This window comes from Acipenser ruthenus, chromosome 27 (assembly GCF_902713425.1).
Source record: "Acipenser ruthenus chromosome 27, fAciRut3.2 maternal haplotype, whole genome shotgun sequence".
Classification (NCBI taxonomy): Eukaryota; Metazoa; Chordata; class Actinopteri; order Acipenseriformes; family Acipenseridae; genus Acipenser; species Acipenser ruthenus.
The window spans coordinates 17,934,900-17,948,939 of NC_081215.1; the positions used below are offsets into that span (position 1 = coordinate 17,934,900).

Consider the following 14,040-nt stretch of genomic DNA (forward strand, 5'->3'; position numbering starts at 1 on the left):
ATTGATTTGATCCCAAATTGCAGTGTGGTGACTCAGAAAGCAGACAGTAATCAAACTAACACTAACTAACTAACTAACTACAATCTATAAAAGTTGTCAGGGACTGTGTTCTATAGAGGTCACACACTGACTGTGCCGTTCAGCAGTGGATGCACAGTAACACTGCCTCCACTAGTGACAAAGCTGCAGCCTTCAGGTGCCGGATTACCGAGCTGCTGTCTGTCAGCTCTGCTATCAATCATTTTCCAAACGACCTCTGATTTTATAATATGTTTCCTGTACAGCAGCCTGTCTGACACAAAACCCAAAGTGATGCTGCAAATGAATATTATTAGTCAAAGCAGCGCCAGAGAAGGCACTCTTCCATTAGCTGTAAATACATAAAGGAACCCAATGCAACCAGCTCTCGCAGGAGTGTAGGATATGGTGACAGGAGGAAGGGACTACAGTAAAATTACGTTTTCATTTTGTGACACTGGGAGGACGAGAGCTTCAGATTTAAATAATTAATTAGTCTTATAAGGCCACAACCACAAGTTTCAACATGTCTAGTTTTGGCTGAATAAACAATATCCATATTAAATGTATACTCCATGTGATATTTAAAACATTATGTATGGTTTAGATGGAACAATCATCTTTTCACATGTTAGAATATGCATCTCCATACACACTAACATGGAAAAAACATCCTATAATGTAAACAATGGCAACTAAAAGAGGATCTTTAAAAAGCAACATGTCTTAAATTGTAGTAGAGAGCGAGCAAAGCAGTCCATAAACTGAGGTTAAGAGATGCAAATGAACGAGCACAAGCCCATTAGCACAACCATGTGTGGTGCACGTTCCGGGTGTTACCAGTTTTTTTGGTCCAAGTCTTGTATTTAAAAAAAAATACTGCCTTGCAAATGGGATTATGCCCTCATGTTCTGATATTGAAATCGGTATCAGCAAAGTCATTCTGGCTATGGCTGGCTTGTTTGATAAAAAAGGAATGTCACCATGGGTAATTAGGGTTAATTATGCGGGGAGCGCAGAGGAAGGAGCAGGCAGGAGATATGTAAACTATCTGCTAGCAGAGCTTGTCGGTTCTTCTGACAGAGAGATCGCTTATGTGGCAGCAGGGGAGATATCGCTGCATGGGAATTGGGAGAAAAGAAATACATTTAAGAAATTCATTAGCAGTTAATTTGCAAAAAGGATGTTGGAGATAAAATTAACGAGAATAAACAGAGAACATAAACAAGACTTAAAGTTTTGGTTGCCCTTCACTGAATGATAAATATCTCAGACTGCTCACTTGTCACTTCTCCTCTCCCTGACGGACTCAGTATTGGCACAACAGTGATGTCTTTCCCATATTGTTTTCTAAAACTTCATAAAGAATTCAAAACACTGTAACTATGTAGCAGATAATACTCTATTCACCCTACCTATATAATTTGCAATCAACACATTTTTAAAAAGGGATTCTGAGTGATAGTTAAACCCATGGTTTCAACATGTGCTAATTGTGCATTATTTAGGCAATGTGGATAAGATATTTGTTACTGGGAACTGTTCAATTAATCTAAAATGTGGCAAATGTAAATACTGAAGTTCTTTGGCATTTTAAATAGTTGCACAGACAGAAATACAATATACCAAAGTGTCTCATGTGCATTGTTAGATTTCTAGTTGCTTGGTACACAAACATAGTATTTAAAATCAGACTGTACCAGTGAATCTGCATACCTACAATTACTTACATTAGCCACACCTGGGTTAAAACTCAAATGTCTACTTGCTTTTTAAATAATAAAGTTATCAATGAATATATTCTATTACTATTTATAATATGCACATGCATGTTTTCATGCATATTATTTGAAGAGTCTATACATTTGTTGTGCTTTTGAATATTCTATTGCTCTTCTAAAAAACAGTGGAGTTACTCTTTATTCCTGATAAACTCACAGCTAGTATTCCCTGTTCAGACTCTCATATACACTCACTTCAGATTAGTGTCTCAAATTCCACACACACACTGTGTTCAGTCCCAGCTAACTGCCTTCTGTCCCTCGCTCAGTCTGAGTATCTTTGATTTCAACTCCCAGTGCTGTGCCTGATTCTATACCAGTACAGTAATCCATTTTCCCCAAAATAAAAATCGTTCTCACCTGTCTGTTTATAGACTTCTCGCTACAGTGATTGCACCTTCGCACAGTACAGTGAAATCAATGAATTTCATTAAAAATACTCCTACAAACATCATACTGTTCCATTCATAATACAAAAATCACATTCTGGGCCTCCAATTGTCACTACATTGGCTGCATTATTTCCAGCAGAGCGAATTTGGTTTTCAAATTGAAAAAGCCACAACTCCCTGCTAGTCCCAGATGCCCATTTATTTCCATTTCCACTCTCTTGTTTCCAGTTGGGCTCTTCTTGGTGCCTGTCATTCCCAGTTCATTAATTATTGCATTTGTTCAATACATCTTGGTCAGCAATTTGAGGAAAAGGTCTTTTTTTTTTTTCTTGTTACACATCCATACACCTGACATTCTGGCACACTTACCTCAAATGTCACCTTTTTAAAATGCTAATGAACTTGATCCCCGGCTCAGCCATTAACTCTGTGTGTCACCTTGGGCGAGTGTTGTAACAAGTACAGCTAATTTGACAGTTTGGTTTAGCGGTTCGACAAGGCCTAAGAGCCAAGAGGATCCAGTGTTATCACTGCATACTGCTGCTGACTCTGTGTGATAGAACTGCCTTGTGTGTTCAGTCCCACTCCAACTGTTTGGAGTTTAAACTATTAAACATCCAAGTGTAAAATGTTTATTATGTTATTTTACATAAAGTTTTTTTTTATTTTTTTAATTCATATACACAAATGTTATACACATTGGTTATTTTTCTATTGGCTAAAAACATAACAAAATGTAGTTTAAATGCTTAAACCAGTTTATTAATTACGTTTAAACATTTAGTCACTGGTTCACCCGACATTGCCTCTCTGCTGAGCTATCTGGTCGCCATTGTTTCTCTATAGATCTGCATCAGACAATAAACAGATACTGCATGGGTCTCAAATTCATGAGCTGACTTGATTTCAGGTCTGGTGCTGCAGAAAAAAAGTGATACACGGTGACCGTAAAACACAGGATCAGACGTCACCACTATCCACCACTTGTAACATTTCTTTGATGTTATCCTTTCATCTTCTTGTTGAGGAATTCTAAGTTTCAACTGAAAACTGGGGATACATCAAAGTAAGAACAGAAAAAGAGCAAAGTATTTAAATCAACCCAATCTGCTGGACACTATTCTCTTTACAAATTAATTATGCTAGGAAACCAGTATGAGTTTAATATTGCAAACTGTGAATAATGCTACTCATTCTTGCAAAATCCACAACTAAAGTATGCGTCAATCCGATATTAATGATTCCTACAGTAATTACACTAAAATTGGTTTGATTGCTAATGAGCCTCCCTATACTGATCTATTTAATAAACAACTGTTGCTCCCACCATTTTATTTATAAACTCCCACTGTTGAAGCAAGAGCTGTCTATTAAGATCAAAGAGTGGCTAAGTGGAGCGCAGGAGGGGGTAAACAAACTGGACTGTCAAGGACCGCTAAAATGTTCATCAACTACACCATCAACTACACTTATTTTTGTGTTCTACAAAAAAATAAGAGTTTGGATGGATGTAGTAAATGGATACCAACATATTATATTACATGCAGCTTTAAAACTGTTCTGATACAGCATAATCCTCCAACTGTTGGGCTTTAAAAAACTGAGGGAAGGGGGAAAGAAAGCCTGGAGTGTCTGGTAAAGCCACAGCAGGCGCGCATTGTTACTAAATGAATTTCAACAAGACAAGTCCCCCAGGTGGCTCCAGATCGCAAATCCGTTCATTTTCAAGTCCTGAGCAGAGGACATCTCACAGAGAGCAAGAGTGAGAAGAGAGCCCAGAAGACAGGTTGCTCAGGAGTGCTGAACAACAGACTGCTGAGAGGAGACGATAAACAGGGAGATTAAAGGGATGGGAAGGGAGGGAACAGAGGGTAAACAGAAACAACCTGCGATGGTGTGTCGCTGTGTGTTATGAATAATACATTGTACGGATAGGCAGGTATAGTGCAGTGGCGTGCTGTCAGGACCTTCAAGGTATTCTCTGCTGACCAGACAGTGCCAAGTAAACCGTCAGTCAAATGACATTACGTTGCCTCACTCACTTGCGTATAGTGTGCTTGCTTATACTATGAAACATACTACTCTAATTATTATTTGTTCATTTGTCTGATGCCTTTATCCAAGATGATTTACAGGGTTTACTAGAGGTTTTTTAAGAGTCTAGGGGTTTCCTGAAGGGGATGTGATCAGCCACTAAGAGATCTGCATTTCCCCCGCATAAGTCTAAAACAACGACTAAACGCTAGAAAAAAAACAGTTGAGGGTATTCTCCGTTTCAGTTGAAGGTCTTGAGTGAGTTTAACCAATAGGCGAGTCGAAGAATGTTTGACCAATCAGGAGTGAGCAGAGGCGGGCCATAAATCTCCCAGGGTATTCTCTGCCTCACTTGAAGGCCCTACTTTAGCAACCAATGGGAAAGTCAAAGCTCTGACAGCTGACCAAGCATTAGTGAGCAACCCCAAAACATGAATATTCCTTGGTTAGCACTGCAGTTAGGAGGATAGCTGGATTTCGCACGATATTGCTTATAAATATACATTGATAAATACAAATACCTTTAAAACATCTAATTATTTTGAATTTTATTTTACACTAAAATAAAAATGAGAAAACCGAGACATCATAGTCAATTTGGTTACAAATCCTTTTTCAAGGAGAACTTTCTCTGAAAAATTGAAGATTGTTAAAAAAGGGAGATATACACCACAGATCCCCGAGCTTTCAAGAATTCAAATGATGAAAGGTATCTGTGGCTTACAGGTAGCTGCCACTTAAAAAAAGGAGGGGGGTGAGGGGGGGTTGTTGCGACGACTCTGTTACCCCAGTCCATTTTGTCATGGCACGCCACTGGTATAGTGTATAGACAAAACATTGAGTGGGATTTTTAACAGGTCTTTAAAATCATGTAAAGCACAAGGGAAGGGTAATTTCATTATAAGATGCAGACTGCATTAAAATCAATTGAATAGACCAAAAAGTTAATTGTGTAGATAGCCCTTTGATAGTTAACTATACAGGGACGAAAATAAGACTCCTACTGCAGAACAGTTTCACCCATTCCAGGTTGTATGATGAGCTTGACTAGCCACAGCGTATAGGTAACAGGCTCAGGTGTGTTTTCTTAAACTCATGGTAAAACTAGGAATGGATCAAACTGCTGTGCAATTGAAATCTTATTCCCATCCCTGCTATACAAACGGGAGGCGCATTAGCAACTGTTTTTTTTTTTTTTTTAAGAGCCAATTTCAAGTGATTTAAAAGACAACCCAGCACTTGTGTAACTCAATTTAAAGAGATATCATTTACTTCACCTGTAACGGCAACTCTGGCTGTGTTTCCATGGCAACCATCCCCTCTGAATAACAAACAATATGTGGGTCTATTGAAGAAAATAAAATAAAACCTAACTCTCTTTTTGAGTAACAGTAGCTACCTACTGTAACGAACTGTGCTATGCATTTACATTACCCAGTGGTTGCCAACTCTGGCCCTCAAGATCCAGTCCAGATATTTTATCCAATCAGAGCGTAAATTATTTAATTGTTAATTAAACAGACTAAGAGTCAATTAAATAATTTGGGACTTCACTGGAACAAAGTCATGGACAGGAAGGGACCTCGAGGGCTGGTTTAACCTATTGATTAAAGCTGTAGAAATCTCAAATCATTTTTCTAGGTAGCGCATTTCAACACGTCTCAACCCCCGAAGGAAGGACTCTGAATAAACTGGTGCTGCGGCTGTGACAGGTCCTGGAAAGATCGGGAGTGAGACTTCACAATCCTGAGGGGAAAGAGCAGGGAAACTGTACATAGCCCTCACTTCCTCACAACTCAGTCCCACGTCCAATTTTACACTCAAGAGCACAGCATTACATTTTCAATAAGGGTGGAAATTGCTCCGGTTCAAATATCACTCCAGAGAGGCCAAAGAGCGCATTCAGCTAAAATCCCTCAAACACACTTTATTTAATTCAATTGAAAAAACTTTAGAGCAGAAGCAATAACCCTGTGTTGGCAACTAAATATAAAAACAAAAGCTATGCTTTATCAACACAATATCAGTGTCGCTAGAGCCACTTTACCTCTATTTACTAATGAAAAACAGACCATCTTCCGTCATCTTTCTACTATGACAAGCAAAGAAATATATTTGGATATTCTTTAATTTTTAATCACATAGCATGGTATTACAATCATATGAACTGTAGGTAATAAATAGTGTGTCCCACCAAATAAATACAATAATTGACTTGCTCATGCAACCATTTCTTTCCAGTTTCTTTCTAACCGGTTTATTACCCTCTGAAAATGGCCTCTAGGAGAAAAAAACTGTTTCGCAGTGGAATGTTTTATTTATTTGGTCAGTCAAATGATTACATTTTGCTATCTCTTCCTGGCATACAGTATCCTACCTTATGTTTGATACAAATACATTAATATGGGCTTGTGATCATATATATATATATTTCAGATACAAGTCTCAGTACTACGTTTCTGTCTGTGCAATTCATTTATGTGTTTAATGCGGCCGGCTTTAATTACTTTTCTTACATTGCTACAGGCAAGATGTGTTTAAAAATGTATCTAATGACCTCATTCAGCATCCTCGCATTCTCGCAGGAGTCACAGATCAAACACACAGGCCTTCATGCAGACTCACAGAAACGTACGCACTTCTCTGCAAAGCTTTGACTGGAAGTCAGGTTTACAGTACAACTTTTAAAAATGGGTTTCTACTGCCAGGATCAATCCAAAACAGACATTTTAGGATTTGCGGTTTATAATCAGTTCAGAAACTGTGGTCTGTGGCTTAGACTACTGTATAATAAAAAACAAATGGGTTCTTGTGAATTCAGTGATCATGAAAGGTGAGGGGCATTAAGCACTGGCTACAATCACTACTAGAATGTCTGAGCTGAGCACTAGAGATGCAATCAGCAAACGATTTCCTATTCGAACAACGACTTATGGATGCATTGAGAACACCATTAGTCAAAAAAAAAAAGCCTTCAAATACAACTGAAAAAATACATGTTCATATGATTATACATAGTAATGTTTGCATTCAGAAAACGTTATTTAAAAAAGGTAAGAAGAACAAATATGTAGAATCTTCACAAAAGCAGATACTGCCAATTGTGCTAAACTGTGTGCTGGTGCTGTGTTGTGTTGTGGAAAAATAAATGAAACCATCAAAGTCATATCCGCTAGGGAGGTGATCCTGATTCAAAGCTGCAGGTGAAAGGCATGACAAGCGTGGTGAATTAGCATGTTAGCTTTGCTTTACAACAAAGATAATACTGCGCTGGAGAAGGTATATAGCTGAAAAGTGATCCCAGGGTTATAAAGATAAGAGTCAAGAGAACAAGTTCATAAACAATGGAAAAGGAGGGGATTTATTGAAAGTGTACTAAATCACACTCCGCGTGGAGTGCAGGATGCGCCCTATAGCCTGGAGATCACCGGTTCGAGACCAGGCTATTCCACTGCCGACCATGGACGGGAGTTCCCAGGAGGCGGTGCACAATTGGCCGAGAGCCGCCCGGGTGGGGAGTGCTTAGGTCAGCCAGGGTGTCCTTGGCTCACCACACACCCGTGACCCCTGTAGACTGGTGGGGCGCCTGCGGGCCCGTCTGTAAGTTGCCCAGAGCTGCGCGGTCCCCAACGCTGTAGCATTGAGGTGGCTGCATGGTGGGCCTCCAGAGTGAAAAGAAGCAGGCGGCTGATGGCACACGTTTCAGATAACGTCTTCGTCTCTCCTGAGTAAGCGCAGGGGTGGCAGCGGTAAGCCGGGTTGAAATACAAAAAATTATTGGGTTTTCCAAATTGGGGAAAAAAAACGAGAAAAAATAATTGCTGATTCCAAATTAAAAAAAAAAAAAAAAAATTACTAAATCCTTAATGGTGTAGACGATAACGTCAACTGAAAAAATGAAGGCAAAAAAAGCAAGTCTTTGATCTTGGAACTGTGGATATGGCCAGAGGCATCGACGGGAAATGGAAAAAAGTGAACAAATTCACTTGGGAGGGTGTTGACTAGGTAGGGTCTAGAGGCTTAAATATTGGGGGGGGGGGTTACACAAGAGGTAATGCTATCCGATGGGGAAATCTAAATCTAAAAAGTCCTTCAACAGCAGCTTCTAGTACAGACACAGTTGGAAATGGTTTTGGTGCAAAAAGATGATGATATCCCATGTTTTTACACTACAGAACAATTTAATGAATATATTGTTAACTTAATTTATAGTGTGTCAAAGTATTTTTTCCTCCTGATTTAGCACTCCATCACCTATCTTTTCAGTTGGGATGCTCTGTTGCTTGAGCTGGGATTTCACAGTTGTCCATGATACCTTTCCTCTGCAGGGTTCAGGTGTAAATAAATGGCCACAGCTACCACTGTGCAGGGACCAAAGAGCTCCAGTCAAATAAGGAATAAGGTTAAAATAAGGTTAAATAGTTATAGTGGTCAACATTATTGCTCCAAGAAAACTGTGCGGGTAGGGGTGCTAAGGAAATACTGTTATAAATTGAGCTTTAATTCAACCACAAATCGGTGGATGACCTTGTGACATAGGATAAGGTTTAAAACCAAACACTTACAGTATCTCTCCCTTGATTGTCCATTTAGTTATTACAACAGGGAACAAAATAATAATCTTCTTGTGATTGTCCAACCTCTCAAACAGAGAACTACTTCAAGACGAAACCCTGCCACGTCAGGCTTTGTGGGCTACTTGCACCATTGCAGTCACCTTAGTGCTATTGTGACGTCACGCCATTGATTTGTTTTAGTAGCTCAGGGGTTAAACAAATCAATTAAAAAATAAACAGCTTAAAGTAAATAATCCAATGTACCTACATTGTTTTAACACAAATGGCAAACTGGAATCGACAGTATATATTATCCATTTCAATACAGTCTCTAACTTACAGGCTTGTGGCAAAAATGGAATAAGCACATTGTAGGTGTTACATGTTTGAGTATTGGTTATTGGTTATTACCATGGAATAAGTGACTTACAGCAGGATGAAAAAGTGGTTTAATTAAAACAGGATATATACTCGTATTGAATGTGGTATAAAAAGGTCTGAACAGTCCGATTTGCAAGCGATACAATTATGAAAATCCTGATTAAATTCAGCAGTCTGTAACCTCTCTGGCCCACACATTTCATTAAAAAACTTTATTAAAAATCTGGCACACACGCTGGCTTGTCCATTCACTTTAAACTGTCATCTAAAATAAGTCATTTTTATTTCAAGCTGGGCCCATCTGGTACCATTGCAAGCAAAACGAACCAATAAAACACACACACACACACCAATCAGGATCAGATAACTGGCCTTTATCAGATTATGGCCTGGAGAACCTACAATAATTACGGGATCGTATGGTAGAGGATACCATGTAATTACAAAAAAACTGCTGGATGCAACCTAATTGTTGAGACAGTAAATAAAGCACCCCATAGGGTTTTACTGCCAACTACACTGGTATTAAAAAGGGACTATGTGGAAAATGAGAAGCAATTGGAACCATTAAATAATTACAGAGCTCCTTGGAGACTGTATTTAGATTGCACGTGTGGTTATGCAGCAAATAATTATTTTTTTTTTATTTGGAATGCCTCCCAGGCTAGCCTGCAATTTAGTTTGACGACAGGACCAAACAAATGCAGTACCAGGGATGGAAATAAGACCCCTATTGCACATCAGTTACCCCCTTTCCAGGTTTTAAAATGAGTCTGATCAGTCACAGTGGATAGGTAACAAACAGGTGTGTCTTGTTAAACTCACAGTAAAGCTATGAATGGATCAAACTGCAATGCAATGACACAGTCTTACTGCCACCCCTGCACTATTATCCTTTTTTGTATTCTGAACATGAAAGGCATGGTGTAATTGTTTAGTTGTAGCATCTATTCTGTAGCACGGACCACTAGTTATTGGGTCTGCAATTCTCTGAAAGAGTAACTACCTTCACATTACATTATTTTTAATGCCCCTTTATCTTTACATGATAGTTGTGATCATTCTAGATGGTCCGTATTGTACTCACTCATCTGTCTTTTCTTCCTGTGCCTGTGTTAAGGTGGCCACTGTTCAGAAGCTGCTCTTCAGCTCTAACTGCCACAGACATGCCACACAAGCTGGGAATGCCAATATGTCTTTGTTCTGAAGTGCCGTTTAGTGCCAGCAATACAAACGTAGGTGTTCGCTACAGTACATTATTATTATTATTATTATTATTTATTTCTTAGCAGTACATGGCTAATGGCCTGTGTTACCAATGTCTATGGCCCTCAACAATAGAAAGCAGCACCTTACACAGATTTCATTTGAAAAATACTTCTTAACTAGTGACAATGGACTGAATACGATATGCAATGGACTGAATACGACTAATGACCTGTACAGAGAATAAAATATTAATTTCATGCAATTCCTACATATTCGTCCCGTTAGTATAGCCCCTGTATATAAATTATACAACCTCACACACAGTCATGCTTCACATTCATTAGTATTTGCACTGTCTGAAAAGGCTAAATATCGCTGCATAGTGCTATACCAATCCGGTACTGTACCCAGACATAGTACCTTCATGTTAGCACAACCTACAGAACTGCTGTCACTGGAAATAAAGCATTACCAATTACTGCACTACTCTATACACCTGCAAAAGCATTGCTCCTGTTATTTGTTCTACAACATGAACTAGAAGCCCAATTGCGGCTACACCCACACAGCCTGTTAAGACACTGCTTGTTGGCAGTCTCATCAATCCATTGCCACATTGGGAGATCGTTAGTCAAACCCCTCAATCGCTTCTCTAATCTCTTTTGCCCACACAGTTATGTCAACATGGGGACTCTGTCAGTTTTTGTTACAATTAAGAGAATAGCCTATGGCAGAGGTTCTTAACCTGTGGTTGCTGAGGAAATCCCAGCTGGTCTCTAGAAAATAAAATGAACTAACTGAGTATACCCATTTCCAGGCACCCACACCGATACACTGAGCCCACCACAGCAGCTCAACAAACTGCTGAAATGCGAACACTGGCTGTCTCTTGTAATTACAATGCAATGTCTTGCTAACCAAGGGCTTAACATCAATGTGCTTACCTCTTATTAGCACTAGCAACATTATCCCTCCCCACTTCAAATGTTGTTGAAAATCTTTTAGTTCTTTGCTTGTAGCTTTAGATTTGGAATATGCAGATATTTCAATGACAACGCCATAGACGAAAAGCAGCTAATCATTTCACATGTTGCAGATTAAACTGATTCCAATGGCTGCAATTGGATCAAGTGACCTACAGGTTGGTGCAAAATGAAAGCAGTCATTGTGTTCACCATTTAGTGTGACAGACAGAAATTTCAATAATAGAAACAACATGTAGTAAAAGAGACTCCTTAAGCTAACAGAGTTTGCCGACGACAATGAGAACCTACAGCTGCATTTGTGTTGCTTCTATTACTCTGGACAGCAGGCTCCAAGGGGCAGACAAGGCCTGTGTCCCTCCAGTCAAAACTTCCTGTTGAATGTAATCTAAATCTGCCCTTAGGAAGAGAAAAGCTACAGGAGAATGTAGTAAAACAGACCCAGAGTAGTAATATTTTTGATCAGATATTGAAAAGGATGGTGGTTGAACGCAGAATGAGGATTGTGGTAAAAGGCATTAAAACATTTTAACATCTCAAAAACATATTTTCAAAACACGCCAATTAATCCTTTTTGCATAATTATATTAACAAATCTTAAAGCAGCTTTAATTGGTCACGGTAAAGGTTTCTGCTATTCCTGGATACAGTACTTTAGGCACTTTTGATATATTTGTCTATTTTTAAGTTGCAGAGTGCATCATGACACATACATTTATGAGACACATCCAGCTTAATCTCTCCATTAGCTTTGGATTTACAATGTGCACCACGATGATTTACGTTTCCTAAGATTCTTCTGAAAATCGGTCTATTTTTGAAATTCAAATAGGTTTACAGAAAGCCGCTCTGCACCTTTGTTTAAACAAACAGAAGTACAAAATACATTTCTTATCAGTATCACACATGTAAAGGATAAGCGTACAGGCTTAATCATTGCAAGGACAGAAAAAGATTTAAACAGAAAAACATTTATATAATTTTTTTTTTTTAACTAATTACAATGATGCAGTGCAACAACATACTATATTCATACCAGTTACAATAAGAACATTGATTTTGGGTCAGAATTCTGCCAAGTGAAAACCTTGAGGAAACTGATTTTCTATAAAACCAAAATTGGAAAATAATGTACACATTATATATATCTCCCTTTCACACATGCAGCATTTTATGGACGATTTATGGAATTATACCTCCTTTAAGAAGGTGTAAAACACAGTGCAGATATGAGTGAGGCTGCTTCAGGTAACTCACTGCATTACTTTATCAAGGTGTGTAGAGAGGGATCCATAGCGTGCACAGAGAAGGGGCTGCCACAGTGAGGCTAGCCCTACCTCACGCCATCAACTCTCTGAGTGAACGAGAGGCTATCGCCAGACGCTTACCTTCATTAGAACGGACTCACTCAGCTTCTCCCGGTTGACAATCTTTATTGCGACCTTTTGACATGTTACACAGTGGACCCCCAGCTTCACCAGACCTGCGCAAGACAGAAGTGAGAGAGGAGACTGAGAGCTAGCAGGAATCAGGTTTACACAGTGCAAGTGTCAGTAGTTCAGCTGTAGTGTAATGTAATAACATGTCCTATTTGATTCATATTGATTTCCTATGATGATAGCACTTTGTTATGTTAAACACTCAAATCAGCATTATTTCATCAGGCACTTATTAGAGCCCCCCCCACCCCCCCACCCCCAGTAGGAACAGTGTTCCCTCCAGGACAGGCTTGCTCCAGGGTAGTGTGAGAGGCAGAAGCTGACACCTCTGATCCATGCACTGGTAGAATAATCAAGCCACTTCCATAATCATAAATTAGGAATAAAACAAGACAGGATCCAATCTTTAACCTGAAGTCAATCAGGTGTCTTTTTCTTTCTTCTTTTTTTTATTTTATTAATAATCATATTACTCTGAAGCATGTCATTACCATGTGCTTTATATTAGAATTTTTTTTTTAGAATTATTAATTTCTTAGCAGACGTCCTTATTGTTACAATTATATCATATTATTTTTTTTACATACAATTACCCATTTATATAGTTGGGTTTTAACTGGAGCAATTTAGGTAAAGTACCTTGCTCAAGGGTACAGCAGCAGTGTACCCCACTGGGATTGAACCCACGACCCTCCGGTCAAGAGTCCAGTGCCCTAACCACTACTCCACACTGCTGCCTATATACCTTGAACTTGAAGGCCAACGACAAGCTTAACGTGATATTGTTAATAATATCTGTATTAATGGAGAATATTTTTCTTCTTGTACTGAATGCATAATAATCTCAATATTTAGCGTTCCACTTGCAGTAAAATCTACATAACAGGTTGACTGCTCATATAAGTACTGTGCTGAATGAAAAGAAATTACTTCAATATTTAACCTTTCAAGAAATTGTATCAGATACATTTGCATACATTTCAGTCATTCAGTGTTTTATTTTTTGTTCATAACCTTGTCTACACCATAAACTGCAAACGGTAAGCTGATGTATATACATTGTGCTACTAGCACACTGTTCCTTTCAGTCAATGTCCAATATATTTGATACCCATTAGGTTTTCAGCTGTCACAAGCAACTTATTCTCCAGCACATGTATGCTAAAAAATGCAGTAGGCTTTATATTTTTCAATGTACAGCAGCACATTTCAATCATATCAATGTCATTTCCCGTAAGGTTCACCTA

The 14,040-nt window shown here is 38.7% G+C and overlaps 1 protein-coding gene across 19 annotated transcripts in view; it reads right to left on the reverse strand.

Moving 5' to 3' along the window:
* The window catches only part of LOC117431964 (serine/threonine-protein kinase BRSK2-like), a 213,987-nt gene that overhangs the window by 105,146 nt on the left and 94,801 nt on the right, over nt 1–14,040 (reverse strand). For all 19 annotated transcript variants that reach the window (XM_059001922.1, XM_059001912.1, XM_059001916.1 and 16 more), the window contains exon 2: nt 12,743–12,837. In XM_059001922.1, coding sequence (XP_058857905.1) covers nt 12,743–12,837 — 95 coding nt within the window. The remainder of the gene's footprint in view (nt 1–12,742; nt 12,838–14,040) is intronic.